General features: G+C 44.0%; 1 protein-coding gene across 1 annotated transcript in view; it reads left to right on the forward strand.

Moving 5' to 3' along the window:
• The window catches only part of SHISA6 (shisa family member 6), a 288,148-nt gene extending 265,209 nt beyond the window's left edge, over positions 1-22,939 (forward strand). The window contains exons 5-6 of the mRNA XM_068913835.1: positions 7,391-7,543; positions 16,655-22,939. Coding sequence (XP_068769936.1) covers positions 7,391-7,543; positions 16,655-17,205 — 704 coding nt within the window. The 3' untranslated portion in view covers positions 17,206-22,939. The remainder of the gene's footprint in view (positions 1-7,390; positions 7,544-16,654) is intronic.
• The last annotated feature ends 363 nt before the right edge of the window (positions 22,940-23,302 follow it).

The raw sequence follows: 23,302 nt of genomic DNA on the forward strand, positions 1-23,302 counted from the left end.
TTGCTTTCTCTGGGTGAATGTTTTAAAAGGCATCTGTTGAGAAGTCTTGTAAAATTCACACGACATATGTGCAGACTCAAATGCAAATATGGAGCACATCCCTTTTGCCACTTGAGCTTTGTTTAAAACTTTGCCATAAATTCGCTATTTTGTCTTGAGTATCATCTCTTCCTCTCTTTGCACGTGGACACTTTGAACCACACTTTGAAACAGAAACTGTCTTCAAAGAACAGGGACAGTGCAAGATACTTCATGCAGAATTTAGGTTTGGTCTCCATTACACAGATCTCTAGCTTTAAAAGTCTTGAGACTGCTTCTCAGCCCTGTGGCAGCAGAAAGGCTGCAAAACATTGCCAGTGGAATGAGGCTCACCATCAGCTAAGAGTGACTTTCTCTGCTTTATAGATTACAAAATGATTGCACACATGAATTGAGGATCTCCACTCAGTGGATACAGTTTGCAGTGCATGGAAAGAAAGTACTGCAGCTTCCTAGCATTTATGTGATGACATACCAAGCCAGGGCCATGGCCCCTGACAAGGTGGGGCAAGAAAAATTCCCCTGCCAGTCTAGCAGCACAGGGACTGCTCCTGGTTCCTTAGGTTAGTGTCCTGTCTGTTCCAAGACCATCATCTTCTCATCTTCATGAAAAGCCTAGCCCAAATTGTGGAGGGGATCAATTCTTTGCCTACCTCATGACCCCGCTGGTTCTCATGGAAATGCAGCAGGGTTTGGACTGGCTCAGTAAATCTGGCCCATGGATTAAAAGACATGCATGGTTCTTTTTTGGGGAATGTCCAGAAAGAGAGATTAGAATTGTGGAGTATGAGCCTTTCTCCACAGAGATGTCTGTTCCCTTCTCGAGGTCGCATCACGGATGCGACGAGGAAGGCTAAGGCCCATTCGGAATTACACCTGGCAAGGGATGTCAAGGACAACAAGAAGGGCTTCTTCAAGTACATCACTAGCAAAAGGAAGACTAGGGAAAATGTGGGCCCGCTGCTGAATGGGGCGGGTGCCCTGGTGACAAAGGGTACAGAGAAGGCAGAGCTGCTGAATGCTTTCTTTGCTTCCGTCTTCACTGCTAAGGCCAGTCCTCAGGAATTCCAGACCTTGGAGACAAGGGAGGAAGGCTGGAGAAAGGAAAATTTCCTTTGGTCGAGGAGGATCGGGCTGGAGATCATTTGTCCAAACTTGACATCCACAAATCCATGGGCCCCGATGGGATGCACCCACGAGTGATGAGGGAGCTGGCGGATGTTATTGCTAGGCCACTCTCCATCATCTTGGCAAAGTCCTGGAGATCAGGAGAGGTGCCTGAGGCCTGGAAGAAAGGCAATGTCACGCCAGTCTTCCAAAAGGGCAAGAAGGAGGAGCCAGGAAACTACAGGCCTGTCAGCCTCCCCTCCATCCCGGGAAAGGTGAAGGAACAGCTCATCGTGGAGGTCATCACTAAGCATCTGGAGGACAAGAAGGTGACCAGGAGTAGTCAGCATGGATTCACCAAAGGGAAATCATGCTGGACCTACCTGATAGCCTTTTATGACAGGATGACTGGATGGACAGATGAGGGCAGAGCAGTGGATGTTGTCTTCCTGGACTTCAGCAAGGCTTTGGACGCTGTCTCCCATCACATCCTCCTAGGGAAGCTCAGGAAGTGTGGGCTAGGTGAGTGGACAGTGTATAGTGGACTGAGAACTGGCTGGCTGGCCGAGCTCCGAGGGTTGTGGTGAATGGCACAGAGTCTAGTTGGAGGCCTGTAGCTAGTGGAGTCCCCCAGGGGTCAGTCCTGGCTCCAGTTGTGTTCAATGTATTCCTCCATGGCCTGGAGTAAGGGACAGAGGGCACCCTCAGCAAGTTTGCTGATGATACTGAACTGGGGGGAGAGGCTGACACACCAGAAGACTGTGCTGCCATCCAGAGGGACCTCGGCAGGCTGGAGAGCTGGGCGGAGAGGAGAGGAACCTCGTGAAGTTCAACCAAGGCAAGTGCAAGGTCCTGCACCTCGGGAGGAATAACCCCATGCAGCAGTACAGGCTGGGGGTTGACCTGCTGGAAAGCAGCTCTGCCGAGAAGGACCTGGGAGTGCTGGTGGACTACAAGTTCAGCAGGAGCCAGCAATGTGCCCTTGTGGCCAAGAAGGCCAATGGTATGCTGGGGTGCATTAGGCAGAGTGTTGCCAGCAGGTGGAGGGAGGTGATGCTGCCCCTCTCCTCAGCCCTGGGGAGGCCTCACCTGGAGTCCTGTGTCCAGTTCTGGGCTCCCCAGGACAAGAGAGACATGGCACTCCTGGAGAGAGCCCAGCGGAGGGCTATAAAGATGATGAGGGGACTGGAGCATCTCTCCTAGGAAGAAAGGCTGCGAGAGCTGGGCCTGTTCAGCCTGGAGAAGAGAAGACTGAGAGGGGATCTCATCAATGTGTACAAGTATGTGAAGGGGGAGTGTCAAGAGGATGAGGCCAGTCTCTTCTCCGTGGTGCCCAGCAACAGGACAAGAGGCAACGGGCACAAACTGAACCACAAGAAGTTCCATCTGAACCTGAGAAAAAACTTCTTGTCTGTGAGGGTGACAGAGCATTGGAACAGTTTGCCCAGAGAGGTGGTGGAGTCTCCTTCGCTGGAGATATTCAAAACCCGTCTGGATGTGATCCTGTGCAGTGTGCTCTAGAGGACCCTGCTTGTGCAGGGCGGTTGGACTAGATGATCTCCAGAGGTCCCTTCCAACCTAAACGATTCTGTGATTGTGTGATTATGATGCCAGTGTTGTGCAGCCTTGTGTGTTTGGCAATGCTATGCTGTGCCACTAGCCTTGTTCCAGTGGCTGGAACAATGCAGCACCCTAGCATGAGCACTGTGAAACCACTGATGCTCAGTGCATCAGTGAAATTAAGAAATGTTGCAAAGCTGAGCCCTCTGCTGTTGAATTAACCAGAGAGACTCTGCCAGAATTTTGAGATGTTGCATTGGTTGTAGAAAGATGTCGCTACTTTGAGGCTATAGCAAAGAGAATTTAGAAAAATTATCCTTCAACCAAATGATGTATGGATGATGTTCCCATCTCCGTTGTTTATCCTATGCAATGTGGTAAGTTTCATTTCCTCCTTGTTCCTCTGCAAACACCTTTGCACATTGTGGCCAGGAAGCATGATGCATTAGAGATGGATAAAATGGGGCATGGCTGCAGGATGGAGGTGAGGCAAATGTGGATAAACATTGACTTTTAAAGGTAGCCCCCAGTAATGGGATTTTGTCCATTTTTTCAGTGGGCGTCCATCATTGCCTAGAATGTAGAGCTGAACTATAATGAATGGGAATGCTGGAGCATGGAGCAGTGTGCTATCTCAGATGTGTTGTGGTGAATAGGAAATCTGTACCATTATGTCCCACCTCTGCCACAGGAGCCAATAAACACCATTAACAAGAGTGAGACCAGGGAAACATCTGACTTGTTGCTGGAGTAAAGAACCACAAAGAAACTTCTGCTTAACTGGTCACAGAAAATAAATTTCACAAGATACTTCTCCTTAACAGAGCCTCTGAGTTCTCTGATCTTGCCCTCAAACTACATTATGCAAAGCCATCTGAAATTATCTTTAGTCATTTCAGTTTATCCCTTATTTTGCTGAATGATGGGTAGTGGCTTTCAAGGTGACCTCTCATTTACCAGAATCATTATAGTCTGTTCCTGACTGACTAGATGGAAAAAGCAGTAAAAAGATGTACTAATTCTGCACAAGCCCATCAGATAAATGTGTGGCACTTAATTTCACACACCTCATGCAAGCAGTCAATTAATGCTCCTGCTCTGGCACTGAACACAAATTCCATACATACAACTAGTCTTATTTCAGCTCATCCAAGCCTCCATGCGAAATGGAGATTAGATACAGGTTCTGACTGAGAAATTTGCAAAGAGATGTTACCCCAGGGTCCTTGCCACACAAGCACAAATAGGAGCATGGACATAGTTTCAGTGCTGATATAGTCTCTGTTTACTGGATAATATCTAATCAATTGTTTCCAGCACCCTGATGAATACGATGCTCTTCCTAATCCTACGGTCAGTCTATTAGACATGGATTGAAGTCATCAGTAAGAAAATAATGTTCTCAGAGAGATGACACATTAGCTATATACTCACTTGGGGTTATGTTCTTTTTACCATTTAATAACCTTATTTCAGCAGTGTGGAGACATGCATAAGCAATAGGAAAGAAGCATTTATTAACTAGTATGTTTATTGCATTGTTAAAAGGAAATTTTCACCATCCCTGAAATCTGTAAGAAAGTGCCTCATGATTTCTCAAACTGGGACCAGAATGCTGTTCTGCTAGAGAGCTGTGCTTTTCCTTTTCTGTCAGGCAGTTTACACTGGGTTTGAGTGGTTGTTGAGTCCAGAGGATAGTATGCATGCGCTTGAAGAGTGCAATGCAGCTGCAGGTCCTCTTCTTGACTGATCCATTTCCTTCCTCCTGCCCTTGCTGTGCTGGCAGCAGTGCAGGATGACACAGAATGGGGCATCCCATGCTGGAGCCAGGCTGGCACTGAAGGAGAGTGAATGCAGATCCTCTACTCAAAGTCATCCAGACATAGTTCCTATGGAAGAGTGCGTTGGTGCATTTTGTTCCACAGGAGGCTATGTCATAAGGAAGTTCATGGAGCAGCAGAGTATATGGAATTGGCAACAGGGACAGGAAGGGAACAAATGTTGGTTTGGTTTAACATGGTGGCCGTAATTCACATACCCAAACATGAGTGGCTCAGGTCTCTAATTGGTCCCTTATCATTTTATCCAGCCCTGTGTGGATTTCTCAGATGCCCTGGAATACCCAAAATGGCTCTAGATGCCTGCTTTTAGGCCTCTGAATTGAGCACAGGAGGTGTGATTCTGCTGAGATCTGCAGGGCAGGGCTCTGAGCAAGCTGGCTTTGGGCAAGAATGAGTGGGTTTCTGCAGGAAGACTAGACTGTCTCAGCTTCTCTATGGTGGAGAAGCATGTGTACAATGATGTGAGGGGTAGGTGATAGAAAGTGTAAGATATCTAGGAGGAAGCTGCAATGGGAGGAAGGTTGTGGAGGCAGCTCTGCGTCCCCACATACAGATACATGTGACAACTGCAAGGTCCGTTTTTAGGCAAAATTGAACACCAAGGAAGTCTGTGAAATGTGAGCACTATGAATGGAAGGAAATGTTTTGCTCTCTAATGCAAACAGGACTCCATCAGGCTTCAGGCAGGAGTTGATGAGTTTGGGACAGGGAGGAGGAGATTAACTTCTGCAAGATTTTTTGTTCCTTATAAAGGAAATGAACAGTCTAATTTGGGCCTCAGGTCTATAAAAGGGTCTGAGGAAAGAACTGTGCTCTGCTTGAGTGGATTTTGTTTCAAATTTTGCTGGGAGAAAAGGGAAGATGGCAAATGTTTGGACACTGTTTGCACAAAGCCAGCAAATTTATCAAGGTGAAACTCCCCTGGTGCTCCATAACTTTTGGGCAGAAGCTGCTCTGGAATCCACACCACTCCCTGGATCAGGGGATGTAAAAGGGGGCTTGAGGCACTTGGATGAATAATGAACACACATTGCACTGCTCTTCATGAGCACACTTCAGAGGGGTACAAAACAGGAATGTGTGCACCCAAGACTTTTGGGTGTTCTGGAGGTTTTCTTGTGCAATTCATAGTTTTATGGCCTGGTTGTTCCTGGCCAAAAGTCAAGTAACTTCCTCTTGATACTGGCCACCAGCCCTACTCATCCTAGTCCTTAAGCTGAGCTGTGCAGTAGAAATCTAACATCCCATTTGTGCTAGGTCAGTCCTGTAATGCTCTAGACAATCCCATGGGCAAGGGAGCTTCCAGATCGTATAGACACCAGGGAAGCTCAGCAGAGTCCCTTAAGGAAGTATGCATGAGAGCTCTATCATATCCGGGATGACCCTATGTCCCAATAATGGAGCCAGGTACTATTGCAAGGGCCTAAACTGCTGCATGCAGAGTGGGCATACAGGCCCTCCTCCCTGCCTTTCTGCCTTGCATGGGTAACTGTGAACAAACACTGACCAAAGGGTAGGGGAACTCCTTAGCATGGAGGTGCGTTGTAGGGTTTGGCTAAGGTGCATCCCTATGTCATCCCAATAACACCCCTTCCCGGTAGCCTGCAACACTGGGAATGGTCAAAACAAATCTAAAAATGCTTCTCAGCTGTATCAGAGCATTTTGTCCTCTGATTTCATTGTCAGACCACACTTGAAGTGGCTACCTCCTTGGTCTTTTGACTCAGTTAATGCAATCCCATCACTGCTGAAAGCCCTCATAGAGCCCCTTCATACTTCCTGTAGTCTTTTCTAGCTTTACTTTCAACAATTGCAGCTGCTGCTATTTTTAATACTCTTACCTCTGCCTATTTTAATATATGAACACCTGGGAAATATAAATGTTATAATTCAACAGGCCCCCTGTCACTTAGCTGAGCTGATGAAAGACCATTTCCATTCAACTTGTGGCAAAAGGGTGTGATTTCCATGCCAAACAAACTCTGCAGATTGCCTGGACTTGACTTTTAACATCCAGGCCCAGTGCTAGTCTTTATTGACAGTGCCCTCAGCATTTGCTTCCAGACACAGCGTTTTGGGCACTGGCCTGGGACTCCCTCTGTGACCAACAAAGTAAAAATAACTAGGGAGGGGTCATCCTCCACCCCATATGGACTGCCCCTAATTCCCTGTCTCAGAAATCACTCCAAAACTTGCCTCATCTTCTAACTGCACCCAGACATGACCTCCCCACTGCTCCACATCACACTTTCAAGTGTGCAGCGGATCCCTGGCTGGCTGTAGAACCCACCAGGCCCTTGAGGCCATGGACCAGGCTTTGCTCAGGATCTTCCAGGTTCAGAGCACTAAGCAGAGATCTAACATGATGAAAGAACAGTTTGAGTATTAGTCTCATTTGAAATACCCTCATAAATGCTTACCCATAGCTCTGAGCGCAGGGAAGGCACAACTCACCTAACTAAAGGTAAGTGATGTTATCTGAGCTGGCCACGTCAGGCCTCTAGGGGAGTCAGGCCATGACATAGTGATGTATCTCTCCACAATAAGTGAGGTGACTCAGTTTGCCAGGCCCACCCTCCCACTGAGAGAAAGTCTGGTAGGTTGTTGGGCTTTCGAGGCAGCAGTTTGCCTTTATCCGTAATTGCTGCGATCACTAAGGGAAACAAAGCCACAGGTTCCATTTTTCACTGATCCGCCAGTGCCAGTTTGAATTAAGTCTAAGAACACATTGTAAGGCTGGCCCAGATAGAGCTCTTCTCCCTAGCCAGGGTAGTGGGAATCTCTCACCTTTCTCGCCTGGTTTTGGTATACTTTATGGACATGTCTTTTTCTCTTTTTTTCAGACAAGCCACGGATGAACAACATCCTTACTTCTGCCACCGAACCCTATGATCTGTCCTTCTCCCGGTCCTTCCAGAACCTCTCTCACCTCCCACCATCCTATGAGTCTGCAGTCAAGACAAACCCAAGTAAATATTCTTCTCTGAAGAGACTAAGTAGGTGTCAGCTCATTTCATTTCCGTTGTGTTTCATTTGCTTGTAAACTGCAGTGGGCAGGATGCTAAAGCTGCAGCATAATCTTCTCTCTGTCATTGTACTGCCCAAGCTGGCATCTCTGGCAATGACTGTCTTTGCTGTCACTTCCCATCAAGGAAGAGTATAGAGAAAGAATCACTTCATTACTGTGAGAGCAGTTGTGGTTATTTGCTTACTGACCTCCTTGCTGTGCTGCCTCCTACAAGTCTGCATCATGTCTAGTTCTGATAGAGACATCTGAGAATCCGTTTTCTTTCTGTTGGAGTTGAGATGAGCCGGTCTGGCTGTCGCAGAACAGCTGAGTTCACCTCGGTGTGTGGAAGGACAATATCTCACCATCCACAGATGTAACTGAAACCAGATTACAAACCAAGACCAACAGAAATCTGCTGAAATGGTTGAGAATATCCATTTCTGTAGAAGCATGACATGTACCTGCCTCTGACAGTGCTGTGATCTGTTTCACGGTGTATGTGTCCTGACCCCATCCTAACCTGTGCCATTCACCAATCTATGGTGCACATCTCATGTCTCAACATGTTACTCACTGCCTTGTTCACACTAGTTAGTATCTATTCTTTTTTGATGTTTTATGTATTGTGTTATTCTGCCACGTTTTCCCTAATGCCTCAGCCATCACTGTTACTGACGGTGAACACTCACATAGAAGTCTCTTCAGTTTTGGTGTGATTATCACATAAATGATACTCATAAGGTAATCTCTAACTGAGACACCAGTTTCATGTTATGTTTCCACGGACGTTTTCTGGGTACATTCCGGTATTTACGCTGTCTAATTTAGGGAAATAACTTAAGTATTAGAATAGATTCTTTAAAGGTAGCTGGGCATGAGGAACAGACCTTTCTCCCTTAATCTATATAAAAGCTACATTCTCAGTTTAGCCAGCTAAGTTAACACAAAGTGAAGTGACTTAAAAGCCTTTGGACTGTCCACAACATATCCCCATGTGGAAGATTTTTCAGAAGAAGAAATGCAGTAAGAATGTAACACATAAAAATGTCAGCCCATTCCTTAGCACTTCAACAAGGGACTTAAAAACATTGTTAACTTCTAGGCAAATATATTTTATTTGCTCTGAAGTGTTCATATGCTTAAATGTTTCGCAGAACAGAGATGAGTGTTTTTCTGGATTGGAGCCTGACACCCTCACTGTTCAGTGTGCCATGCACATGATTCTTCTCCTCCAATGAGCTGTCTTTCCTAGTGAGAGTTAGAACCCTCATTCCCAAGTGTAAGCATGTCCCTGCACCCAGATCTCAGTGGCAAACTGTCTGTGCCCTTAAGCAGCTTTGGTGATACTGTCAGATACTGAGAAACTCTTAAAATCATAGCATTGTAATACTGCAGCTTTAAAACTTCCCCATTTTGAGGTGATGATTGATTTTCATTTCTCAGCTGAAATAACATAAAAAGTACATCCCTTGGATAACTGCTGTTTTATTTGTAATTGATTTGTAATGCCTGGGATTACCTGGGTTACATACTTTCCCTTCAGAATGTGGGAGATCTCCATCTCTTGACGTCACTGAGAATGGATTAGACAAGTGTCTTCCAGGAACAGCAGTAATTGCTGCTTCTGTCGTGATCCAGGGGATTGGTCAGAATCTCTTCCAGCCTGTGATTCATTTATTTGCTTTACATGTTGTGCATAGATGCTCACGGAAAAAAACTCAAGCTCCATGTTAAGGATATGGACGTATCTCACTGAAACATTAAAAAACAACTAATTAATGCTAACTGAAACTCCCACCTTTCCAAAGACATTATCTGGAAATGCATGTCAGATTTTAACATAAACCTCAGTTCTATTCACTCCTGCAATGTTCATCTTACTCACACTGAATATTATGACACTCACAGGAAGCAACATAATCACTGCTCTTGGCAACACCCTATTAAAGTGGCATCTTAGCAGTCTGACCCATGGGGTCTGGCAAATTTTGTTGAGCAGTTAAAGAGGGGCTACCCTTACCTGTCCAACCTGTTCCTAAGTAGATCTTTCTGCTTTACAGCAGAAGGGAGTATATATTTAGCCTCAGCAGTCCATTTCTTAGCCCAAGGTATTTGTCTAAAACTGACGAAAATAGGTTTGTGTTAAGGTGACAAGCCCACAATAGTCTTAAATTTCTTCAAGCATATGCTGAGCAAGCAGAACCAGCCTCACTCTGTCAAGATTTCCTGATCCTCTGGACAGTTAGTGTCCCTGTCTAGCTGTGCTTTCTCCTTCCCCATTCATGGGATATCTAGCAATCAACTTGAATCTAAGAATATGAGAGTTGGGTTTTGGCCATTGGCTATAGAAGGTACATGAAGCTTCCAAAGGCCCTCAGCCAGAGAGGCTGAAGTGGTAACACTGGTGTCTGTCTTTATAACCTAGGTCCCTGACATTCACCTCCTTATGTTTTCAACAGCATCAACTCTAGAAAGCAATCCCTGCACCACTGCAGGGAAATATCACCTATCCAGTGACCAAAGTCAGATCTGGACATAGTTCAGTCAATTACCTTTACAAAGTCCCTCTTGCCTGCCTCTCCCCTGTCCTATCATCTCCATGTGCTTTCACCCCAAGACCCCCAGGGCCTTGCTCTTCTTCTGCCTCCCAGGGGCCAAATGCCTTTGAGCTAGGCTTACAAGATGGATGGACAGCTAGGGGCTTTGAGGGAGGAGCTTAGGACTGAGGTTGCAGGCATCAGCGAAGGGTTTTGTGCTTAGTGAAATTAGAGAAAGGTTTTGGGTGATAGTTCAGGGTTTAGGTTTCAGCTTTCTACTCAAGGTTTGGTGTATGACTAGATTTGTAGCTTAGTAGTTTGGGTTTGGGTAGGAGTGAGGGCTAGAGCTTGGTCTACCACTTCAAGATAATGGATCAGGGCTAGGGATTAGTTTCAGACATAGGGTAAGAATGAGGGCAAGGGGGCAGAAATTCAGGCTTCAGGGTAGCCATTTGGGTTTGACCTTAGGGAATAGAGGAGCGGAAGGCAGAAGAGCAGGGCTTAAGGTTAGCGGTTAGGCTTAGGGTAGTAGTTAGGCAAAGGAGCTGATAAATGCCAAACCACCATTTATTTAAGTAACTAAATATTCAGATCAGTAACTAAGTTTCAAATCCATAAGTGCTAAGTACACAGCACTCCCCCTGGGCTTACATATACTCAGAACCTCTAGAACCACATTCTGATAGCTGGGCTTCTCCAAAGCCAGAGGCAATTAGGCACCCAGCTCCAAAGCCTTCCACTGTAAAATGCCAACAATATCGTTTTCCTATTCCACATGAAGGAGCTAAAGACAACATAAAAATTTGGGAAAAAATGTAAATGCTTCTCTTTTCAAGTTTTCGAGTTTTGATCTTTCATATTTAAAACTCCTTATTTTTAAATGTGCTCCCTTTAATAGTTAAAAATATGTATTATGAAATAGTCATTAGCAAACATAATATTTTTATATGAGTCAAACAAAAGACTTTTTTTTTTAATATGTGTTTCACTTAAAAATCTTGGTATCTTCAGGCTTGTCAGACAGCTAAAGATCACTTGTTTTCCCAAAGTTAGTACTGACAAACATTGAAGGACAGTGTCTGCTCGTGAACATCTAAATTGAATTATCAAGGCATACCCAGTATAAGTATTACTTGCTATCTCCTTGTCAAAGATGAGGAGACAGAGCTCAGCAAGGGTAAGGTCAGATCCACCTCACTTTACTTTAGCCATCCAGTGATCAGGCATCTTGTCTCTCTGTTTCATTCAGACATCTCTATAACCAGTGAAGGACAGACATCTCTGTCTTATGAGAAATTCTGAAGGTGCCAGTCTCTCATTGACTCCAGATTTGCTCAGGCAAACTATCTACCTCACTGCTACATAATAAGCCTAATTTCTCTTGCCTAGTACGTTGCACTCCAGAGGACTCATCTAAATGATTCTTACGACAAAGGAAGAGATCACCTATCCCTCTTGCCAGAGATTGTGCCTCCCTGGGGAATGTGCCCCTTGCACACTTGGGAAAGGGAGCTCCATGCTGCTGGTTCAATGGGCAGGCACTCCCCTCTGCGAACTATTGACTGAGGAAGCAGTACTATGACTTCTTTTCCTTCCAGAGCAAGGGGCTGAAGATGTCCAGGACTTCTCCAGAGCACTAGGAAGCAGTTTCCTGGCCAGATAAGAGCCTGCTAGAACTGGATCCCTCCCATGCCAGCAGTTAGTTTTCTGGTACCATGGTTCTTTATCTGCCTGGCGCTCACTGCAGGGCACTGGCATAAGGAAACGCATCTAGGTTTGCTACCTGTGTAGCCAGCTAGGAGGATTTCTGACGGCCAGAAACAGCACCTTTTTGGAAAATCCTGTGCCAGCCCTACCGGGCACTGTCACTGGCAGCCCTACCGGTTTGATGCATGGGAAAAACAGTGGTGGATGGAGTGCAGGGAATATGTGGCTGAACAAGAGCAGCCGTATTAATTCTGGCCTATGCAGCACTCCAGGAAATTGTTGTTTCCAGCTAAGTGAGAAAGGTCAGTCAGAAAGGAAGCTAGTATTTTCAGGCATATTAAACTAGAGAGTATTGGCTAAAGAATCATCACAAATGACTAGGTGACATGAAAATTTTTAAATCAATTAAAACAGGAGAGATAAACCCAAAGAGGAAATACATTGGAATTGCAGAGGGACACCTTTAAGAAAGGTAAAGAAATTACCATGCTGGCCATACATACAGTCATATATGTATTTTAATCATATTAACATATAGAAGAAAAATATCCCTTGGCTTTTCCACATTCTCTCCCCAGAATTGCACAAAAGTACTTTGTTTCTCTAATTACAGTAACAGAGGAATCGTGCTGTGCCTTACTGTGATGGCTTCCTCTTACTTATCTCAAATAAGTTGAGGTGAGATGTGAGAGTACGAGGCACTTGTTCTAGGCTATCCCTCCAACACAAAGGGAAAAAAAAATTGTCTCAGGGACAAGTTAGCTTATCCTAAAGCCAAGTCAGATGAAGTGCTCAAACATAGATTTTATGCAAGTTTTGTATTAGAGACCAATCCTGACTAATGTTCCAGAAACTACCAAAAGGGAAAAAAGGAGGGGAGGAGAGGAGAGGAGAGGAAAGGAGAGGAGAGGAGAGGAGAGGGGAGGAGAGGAGAGGAGAGGGGAGGAAAGGAGAGGAGAGGAGAGGAGAGATATATTGTCCAGCATAAATGATCTCCAGTAATTCCACTTCCACATGTTTGAAAATCATTTTCAAAGCCCCAGAAATATGATACTGGCTTAAAGAAATGAAATCTCTGTCAATCAACTGACCAGCATTTTCTTTCTGTCCTCTCATGGCTTCCAACTTTTTGGAGTCCACTCAGGACATATTTTTGAACATTTATGCACAACAAGGAGGGAGAAACTTATTGGTTTGGAATTTTATTCTGGATGAAATTAAAAATGTACGTTATCCCATAAACCCCAATAAAACAATAAGGGGCAGCAGTATTAAAGCCTCATTATCCCAGTGAAATTGTTCGTGCAATGAGGATGAGGTAAATGAGACTGGTTGTTTGCAAGTCCTGGAGACATTTTAGATTTATCAAATGCAGCCAGGTGTCAGCAGTTCCCACCCTGAACCCAGTGGGTGAAGCACCTGGTGCCTTCATTCTTTCCTGTTCCCGGGTACAGAAATCCTGTTGTTCACAGCTCCACTGATCTCGTCCCTCGATGCAAAGGCATGCACATGATACAACATGCTCTGCCTTTTGTCAAGTTACGTTCTCCATGATTGGTTCAGTGACTCTCATTAAATTGACACCGCCTTTCAGAGGCAACAGCCTGTTAAATGTCTGTCTGGTGCCTGCTTAAACCAGCTTGTTTGTCAGGGGAAGCTATCATTTCAGTTTTGATTCCTTTGAGATGGATATGTGAAGTTTATCTACACTTGAGAAAGTTCCCTGGAATAGCTGTGCTAACATCTACACATGTCTCTCAGCAGCAAGGAGAGGGCTTGTATGAGCTTAGGAGCACCTTTAACTGAAACAGGTCTCTGAATGGATTAAGCACTACCAGTAAAAGCCCATGCAACTTCTAAACTTTTTATAGAGGCAGAGGTTTCTTTTTAGAGAAAGAGGGAAGAAAAGAATATTTTTTTATTCTCCTAATTGGCAAAACTTTTTGAAGTGTAGACCATGCTGCAATTTTTATCTAAATTAGCAAAGAACAAGGCACTTTTAATCAGCTGATTCTATTATCTCACTAGTAGACTCAAACCACTGTAAACCTCACTTACACTGGTTTCGCTTCTGCTGGTAATTACCACAGCCAGGTGTGAGCATCCAAGCACATCTCCATTTGGAATGTTCTCTGCTTTAATTACATCTGTTTAGAGTCACTTGAGTCAATCCAGTGGAACATCTCATCCAGAGCAGAGACCAGGTACAAGAGCATTAATTGTTCAGCCCCTATTCTGTATCCAGGCTCGCACATCATTATGAGGTCTGTGGGCAAGTCTGTCTATGGCCATATTATAGAGTAAAACTGTCTAAAATTACTGTGGCCATGCGGAATTATCCTGGTCCTTCTCAGGCTTAGAAGCTGATTTTAAAGCCACAAGAGTTTGAGCCCTGGAGAGCTGCTGCCTGACATTTACAATGAGAACTTTTTCCAAGAACTTTTTGACTGCAAAAGAGTATTCCTACAGTATATGCCCTGCTGAGCAAATCCTGTCAGTAGCAAGCATGCCAGCAGAGAAGAGCTCTGGGTAATCTTCATGTCCTGGCGTTGCATAGGCCATAAAAAAGATGTTGGCAACAACAGCAGTGTCAGCAGCCAATGCATTTCAGTACACATTCTCAGCTTGTCCTTTTGGATGCTGAGGCAGCAGAATCAACCCACCCTCCTCAGAGATCTGCAGGGTTTTGTAAACTTTTCACAGGAGCATCTGGGAGAGGAGCTCGGGAACTTTAGTGAGTGAGACCATTCAGCACAGGCTGCTTATAGCACTCTGGGATTTGGATGAAGAGCTCAAGGCACCAATGTGTAACAGTTCTCTTTTGACAAAAATTCTGGAATGTTGTCGGCACCCAACCACGCATCATGAAGCACTGGCATTTCCCCTGAAAACACCTTGCCTCATGGAACAGCCAGCCAAGAGGCTTCATTTCTCAGCCAATGTGACATGTAAAACCTGTAGGTTTATAGCTGTGTCAGAGTGAACAGACAATTTCCAGGCCATGTTTCTGTTACTTGATATGTTGAGTGCCTACATAGACTCAAAGTCATGGAGGTTGTCCCAGCTGCCTCTCCCATCCCACAGTTGCCTAGCTTGTCCTGCAGCAAAGATTTGATCTTTTTTTATGATTTGAGCAACCTCAGAAACTCAAAGTATGTGGAATTTTCCTCTTCAGCCATCCAATATTTTCTCATCTTACATCACGTATATTAGCTGAATGAAATACTGGAGCTGAGAAAACAAAAGGGGTTCTTTTTCATGATCTTTATCATAGTCTTAGAGGCAAAAGACCTTAAAAAGGAATTTCATGACAGGTCCAAGGAGTTGGCCTGGACATACAAGAGATGATGTATTTGCCCACCAGCAATATTACATGGGCCAAGATTGGAAGGAAAAGTGGGCAGTGGGTACCGTGTGTGTTTCCAGCTCAGTAATCTCTGTGCCAGGCTGTTCCCATATGGTTCCTTTGCAAGGCATCTTGTTTGCTCCTTAAGGTGGAGAATTTCACCTTGCCTTTGCCTGGAGAGTCCCCTTCCTGCACATCAGTGGGTTCTCTGACATCTCATCTACGGAGAGGATAGCTGTTTTCCAGCTGTCTGGAATGAGTCTCACTATGGCATCTTCTGGAGTCACTGACAATCCAGAAGGGTGGGAGTATCCCATGCCCCTTAACATTGTGCTCTTTCACTTAGTTTTATGATGGTGCATTACGGCAAGGGTAAGGGACTGATGCCCCACACTTTATACCTCCACAGAGACAGGCAGGTCACAACAGTCCTCAAGCAGTGCTGGGCTTGAAGTCCAAGGACTGCTGATCAGCCTTCCAACTAGGCAATCTTAGTATCCCAACTTCAGATATATTAATATCAAACAGCTTTTCCAGAAGGTGTTTTTCATCTGAAATTAATGCAGAACATTTTCTTTAAATTGCAGGTTGCTTTGGTCAGGTCATTCCAGCTGCTCTAGGATTAAAGTGGTAGATTGGGATATACCTACAGTAGCTGACCTACCCTCTGAGTCTAAGACACTTTTTTAAAAGCCATGAAGGAGGGACGGGGGCGGGGAGGAGAAAAGAGGGAGAGCTGTGTGTGTGCATGTGTGTGTGTGCATGTGCTGAGTTCCTGAGCAGCACAGAGATCACTTAAGACAGAGAAGAAGCAAACAAATTTTCCATGGAAAAAACTCTATAACAGCAACCAAGATATCTGGAAAAGCTGGAAAATGAAATCTCACATAGATGATTCAGTGTCTCAGAGAGAGTATCCCATGACTATCAGAGCTGCTTTGGTACCACAAATATAAATATATAAAAATAGTAACTAAAACTTGTAACTAAATATGTGACAAGGTCATTCACAAATTTCACAAGACATCCACATCTGAGTCCAGAAACAAAGCATGAGTTGCTCCGAATGGGAAACTTACCTGTCCCAGGTCGTATTCCATATGCTCCTTTATAAGCATCCTGTGAAGTTGACATTGAATAATTTCTCCAAACTCACTGTTCCTATAAATCATGTGATACCATGACCTGGACTCGGCAGCATATAGAGTCTACGGGATCGTGTTGCAAGATGGTGTGACACATTAAATGGGGACTTATACTTGTCTATATGTAATTATAAACTGTTTCTGTGTGCCACAAACATGTCCACACAACCCACAGAGGTCTGGCGGCTCTCTAATAGGCAGCACACTGACACGGATGCTGGTGCTGTTTCAGCTGCTGGTAGGTGGTCCTTGGGTTTCACCAGAAGGCTGTTCCAAAGCATTGTTCACTGCACACATCCCCTTTTTCACTCCATGGGACAAAACTCTGGCATTTTTAACTGTTTCTCTTTCTTTTCCCACAGCGGACAAAGAGGCTGATGAATATTACATGAGGAGGAGACACCTGCCTGACCTGGCGGCCCGAGGCACTCTCCCTATCAACGTCATCAAAATGTCGCAACAGACCAACCACAGGGATAGGCCCCGTCGGCCCATCAGGGCCATGTCCCAGGACAGGGTGCTGTCCCCTGAGAGGATCATGCCTGAGGAGTTTAGCATGTCCTATGAACGGATCCTCTCAGATGAACAGCTTCTGTCCGCAGAACGCCTCCATTCCCAAGACCCTCTGCTCTCCCCGGAGCGTTCAGGGTACCCAGAGCAGTCTATGTCACGAGCATTGTCACATACAGACGTCTTTGTTTCAACACCTGTCTTGGATCGCTACAGGATGACAAAAATGCACTCCCATCCTAGTGCCTCAAATAACTTGTACAATACCTTAGGTATGAACCCAACTTCTGCCAAGCGCCAAGCGTTCGCCTCCCGACGGCATAACACAGTAGAACAACTGCATTATATTCCAGGACACCACCATCACTACCGCACAGCGAGCAAAACAGAGGTGACTGTTTGATATGACCATGTGCATTGTAGATATACATTAAGGACTGGGGTGGCCAGAGCACCCTATACTGCAGTGGCCTTATAGGCCAAGATAACCTCTAACAATTCCGTGTCTGAAGAGACTTCTCTTAACAGTCCCATCCACATTGTTTTTAAAGCCACCCCTACTTTGGTGACATAAGAAGAACCTAAGCAAACAGACAGACAATAGTGAGGGATAATGGAGGATATTTCCTAACACACTTCAGTTTCTGTCAAAGAAAGCCATAGTAGTAGATGGCTCCTTCCAAGGGCTCACCTGCACTATCTCACTGTTTTTATGAATTTTGGACTTTTCAACTGCCACAAGCAGAATCACTCTCATGCAGCCCATGACAGGGAGGAGAAAAAGCAACACCTCTTCCTGGCAGGAAGGGGCCCTGTTGCCATCTCTCATGCCAGCCCTGATGTTTGATCTTTCTGTAGCAAGTAGCTAAGATTTTTGACTGATGGAGATCACCTCCAGATCATTTGATATTAGCCAGCACCCATATATCTGTTCTTCCTCACCCTTGGAGTGAATTCAAGGGCAGACTTTCCTAGGGCACTGGCAGATCTAGGGACAAGAATAGCCTGGGTGAGAAATAAAGTTTTAGTTTATATTAAATATATTCATAAGATAAAAATATACTAGTGCCTACAAATTGCCTGCTCTCTCAGTGTAGGAAGTAGTGGGGTTGATGTGTTCAATAAGCACAAATATGCTGAAATGCTTGTTAGACCCTTTCCCCACTCATTCTAGTATCTTGGTGTCTACAACAAATAAATAAGAAGGAGGAATAGGATTTCTGTTCCTTCAGCTTCTTGCGACTGCTGAACGTAAAGCGCCATAATTTGTTCAGCTTTGCACTGCTAACCTGTGCTAGAAGTCCTGACTCTACTGAAACTCCTGTAAGGCAAGGCTACCACCAATTTCACTGAGCCTGGATTTCTCTCCAGAAGTTTCCTTTCCTGGTGGCATTTTCTCCTGGCCCAATCTCCCTGTTTCTGAGCATATTTCCTTCATTCAGTTCTAGCCTAGAACTCCATGTGTAGCAAATCATTTTCTAGACCCCTAGCAGAAACACAAAACTAACTGTGTCAGTATACCAAAAAGCAGCTCAGTAATTTTTCCATGATTGTCTCACCATGTAATGGCCCCCAAAAGCCTTCCAAATGCCAGTTCTACTGAGTCCCAATCCTAGCCACGCAGACAGTTACATTTCATGCATATAAATTATATATCCAGCATAACTGTAATTAATGGGCATGTTATATATCTGATATAATCCTAATTAGATACTGCATATTCATGAGATCTTTTAAAAATAGACTTATGAGTCCAGAATTTGTGAGGGTTTTATCTTTGGTGTTCTGAGTGGGTGGGGATTTGCTTTTTTTTTGGTTTGGATGTTTATTGTTGTTGTGTTTTGGGGGGGGGATTGGTTAGTTTTTTTTTTTTTTTTCCTTGTACTTCTGTTCCTATCAAATTTTGTAGAACTAACTCACACTAGAACATACTTCTGTGACCAGGAAAGGATGTCAGAGGCTTTGAAGGCCAGCCAGACCAAGCGCTGTAACAGCATAAATGCTGGATTCTCTCCAGCATTCATAAACCATTGTGCATACGCAAAGCCTCATCACGCACATGCACCCATGTTACTGTTCCAAATGACAAGCATGCTTCCTCTTCAGGATCAAATGATGACTGACTTCAGGTCGTAACACATTCCCATACAGTACTTTTCTCTTCATGTGCTGCATTTCCACAACTCTTTTCCTCCATTACTCTTCACTAAACTCCATTTAAATTAACTCTGACCTTTGTCCTTCCCTAAAAATGGCCTTATAGTTCCCAGTTCCACACTTCAGTTCTGGAGCATAAAATGGCCATAGGTTGTTCTGAGCTTGAGACTCGTGTGGAGGCTGATAATGTGCACCTGGTTCTGCTGGTGCAGGATAGGAAACAGGAGTGTGCTGTCTCCCCTGGTGGGATTTAGAGGCAAACCTCAGTGGGATAGAAAGGTTGGCTTTCATTATGCTGCAGTTTTCAAAAGAGATTCAAGGCCCTTCTCTTTCCCACACTGTCCTGGCGTTGCTGAGCCTAGCTCGTGGGCTTACTTCTGCCCCACACAATAGAGACTGTGTTCTGAATAGATTCCATCTGAGAGAAGTACTGGGGCTTTGTTTGACGGAAACTGAGCTGTGAAGGAACAAATAACTGTCTCCATGGTTCGTGTTGTCAGGCTCATTATTGTGCAACCTTGGGCAGAATCTCTCTGAGTGGCACACACATTTCTATATGGATCACTGTGGCAGATCATGACATGGGAACAAAAGAGGAAAGGCCTCTCCAGAGCTTACACCTCATCTCCTGACTCCTTACTTTGATGGACACTCCTCTCCCCTGACTACCTCCAAGTTCCTCAGCTCAGTCACTGAATATTTCTTAAAAGGCAATTCCATGTGAAAACATGCCCTTGGTGACCTCCCTGTTGTCTGAAGTTTTGTGGCTGATTTGAAGAGAACAGAAACATACATGGCTGATGGAGAGGCAGTCTCTGCTGAGGTTAGGAGTCTCTTCCATTCTCCTCTTGGTCCAGACAAATCTGGGATCTTCCCCTCTGCAAGCAAGGGTATGTGAACACTGGGAGAGGAGAGTCCACTCTAGAGTCTCCAGGACTCGAGGTGGCATAGGCTATGGAGCAGAGGTAACCAAGTAAGGCCATGGGTAAGTGAACACTCCTCTCTTTCCATTTACATGGCCATATGTCCCAATGTTTAAATGTTCAGTTCATGAACAAGGAAGCTGCTGGACCTGGTGCAAATACGGAAGCTTTTCACTCAAGTACCCTGTGCAGATGCTGCGCTGTGCTGTGCTCCAGGCCATTTGACATCAGAGCCTTCCCTTATTCTGACTGACAAATGTCACAGGCCTTTTGCTAGCCTGTACTATCTGGGCAATAATCCTCCAAAGAAATGCTGGGCCCATCTCCTGCTCTCTTCCACTCATGCAACTGTTTTAAACAGTTGTGTCCCACAAGAACCATCAAAAAGCCTTTTCTAGGCAAAACCTCTTCAGGGACTCTGCCACCACCATAGAAAAATTTCAACAAATTTCTTTGAGAAGACACCCTTATCTGAATGGCCACAGTTTGTTTCTGAGAACTGTGTGTTCCTGTGGCTTACTGCATGGGCTGGAATTGATTGATATCTTGAGCAATGGTATTTCAGCATGCACAGGTGTTCTTATTTGATTTTTTTCTTTCCCTTATCCCTTATTCTTGAGAGTTTTTCACTGAAAGGACACATGATCCAAGACTGGGAGTCGTGACCTACAGCCTGGCCCCCAGTATTTTGGTTTCCTGTGATCAAAATGTGATGGCAATAGTCACAATTTCCAGATCCAGAGAGGCATTGTGCGGGTTCATACCATAATGTCTAAAAAGTTCTTTGAGACTCTCTCAAAATAGACACTGCAGAACAGCAAACATTTTTATTGATCTTGTTGGCCAGAAAACCATTGTCCTACCACATTGTGTCTGATGTGTTGTAATCCAGTGTCTGTCCAGAATGAAAGTGTTGGAGCTGGCAAGGGCAACTTCTCCCAAATCCTACTGCTTTCCTTCTGGACATGGTCCCACTAGCAGGCAGTAGTACTTAGAGATGCTGTTACTTGTACTTTGACTTTTCTGCTTTCTTCTCCTCATGTCTGAGTCACCACCTTCTTCTGTACTCAGGAGAAAAGCAGGAAGCGGTTACATTCTTCTCTATAGTAAAATATAATCTGCCTTGATTAATCTAATATACTCTGAAGGACTGATCTGTCTTTTTCTCCAATCTACAGGTGGAAATACGTATCTGTGGAGCATCCAGTTCCCAGAGTGCATGTGCAGGGACTGGGGGAGGGTGATATTGAAAAATTTATATTATTTCCTACAAACTGATAAGTATCCACATTCCCCAAGCAGCAACATGTAATAGTGAGTTGCATTGGGTTTTATACAACTTTCTCATTAATACAGACATATGTATGTATATGTATATACACACACCAACACACACACATTTGTATACATACTGTAGTAATCAGTAAGTTCTGACTGACCCTGTAACAGTTTAATCTTCCAAAATATATTGACTCATTCTTTGAAATGCGGAAAACTATTTTTAATGAACCACACAGATCACCATATGGAATGGAAATTTTATCATAAAAGTCTTCTAACGACAGTGAATTGTGTTTTAAAGAAAAAATGAAAATGAAATATTTTTCAATGTTTTAATGTTCCTTTTATAAATAATGTTCTGTTATTTGGTGGTGGGGGTGGGAGTGGGGGTGGGAAGGGCAGGGAAGAAGTAGGGACAGTTACCCAGGAATAAGCCCTCCTTTCCTGGCCTACATTTAATTTCTACCTACTGTCCTGCTTTCCTGGCAGGCTGCAAAGCTAATTCCATGAATCTAGGCTTCCAGTATGCATATTTTTGTTCTTGTGACTATCAATCAGAAGCTTTGTCATCAGAAGATAGCAAGAGCCTGGAATCATGGTTTTGTAAGAGATGGATAGTTACTGGTAGCTGGGAAGATTTGTTCAACTTCTTCCTCCACAGCAAACAAACCCATCACGAAACAGGGTAACTTTAATTGTGTTTCTTGTAAGTGATCTAATTTATGATCAGTTTGCCATCTTCAGTTTGTACGATGGAAAAATAGCTAGTTTAGCTTTGTTTCAGATTTAGTGAATGAATTGGAAGGAGGGTCTCTTTGAAATATGAATAATATGTATAGATTTGATGTTCAGGTATATTTCAGATGAGTAAAAACATATTATGGGAAAGAAGTGAGAAGGAGGCTTAAATGTTTTCATGAAAAGTGTTGTTAGCAATAAGACTGTGTTGGGGCTGTTTCTGAGCGAATAGCCACTTCTGTGTCATATGTTCATAACTAGATCATAGAAGGTATCGTTCCCGGTCTCTCTTAGCTGGTTCAAGGCTGTAATGGAGGTGCCCTCACTGAGCCCAAAATCCAACTAGGAAAACCAACCAACCTCCAGGTATTTCACCTCCTGGAGCCCTGGGATAAGGAGAGCATTGGAACAATCCCTTTGTTTGAACACACTGATGTCAACTGAAAGCGATTTATAATCTCAGCAGCTAGCGAAACCACCTCCTGTGTCTCTGCTGTGACCCCACGATGTCTGGGAGGTCTCCATCAGCGCTGTCACCACCGCAGCAACACGGCGTCATTCCATCCTGACGTTCTGCCCATGTGCTTCGTAATAGCTTCTGACCTTCAGTCTGTAAACCTGTTAGAAATTTTTGTAGCAAGAATTTCTTGGCTCTGAGAAAGACACTTCTTACTGTACTATTTTTAGTTTGGGGGACGATATTTCCTAAGAGGGGATTAAGTGGATATTTTTGTGCTTTAGCCCAGTTTATGGATTCCATGTTTATTATACAGTAGTACTAAAGAGGAAGTACATTTGTATCTGTAACTTTGCACAGACTCTTGGTTAACCATTAAATAAGCTTCAAGATGAGCAGTATTTGACTGTTTTTCTCTGTATTATTCTTGTTGTTATACTTACCTGTAAAAGCACATTCTGTATGTACTGTAAACAAAAATATTATCAGTTTAGTAAAATTTAGAGTCTTAAGGATTTTTCCACTTTTGTCAGTAACAAATATTTATGGATTCAAAAATAAAGGCAATTTCAACATAAAAATTGTTTCGTTTTTGATATCTATTAGGGAAATATAAAAGGCCATTTTCCTGGCAGCATTCCCAATCTTTGTAACCAACGTTTGAAAGGTAGATATCTATATTTCTGTGTGTACTTAAATAGCGTCTATTAAAATGAACGCTACAAGGTCTGGAAGAGTCATTATTTTAATATAGTTATTTATTACATTTCCTCCTCATGACGGAAAATAGCAGGGGGAAGAAGCAAGGCAATACTATTTGCTGTAAAAGTTTTCACTGTAAATCTATTTTGATTTTATTCTAAAATTGAATTTCTTTAATTTTTTATTGATAAGCCACAATTCACTCTCCATCTAGAAAGCCTTGTATTACAAAGTCAGAACTT

Source organism: Struthio camelus, chromosome 19 (genome assembly GCF_040807025.1).
Source record: "Struthio camelus isolate bStrCam1 chromosome 19, bStrCam1.hap1, whole genome shotgun sequence".
Lineage (NCBI taxonomy): Eukaryota > Metazoa > Chordata > Aves > Struthioniformes > Struthionidae > Struthio > Struthio camelus.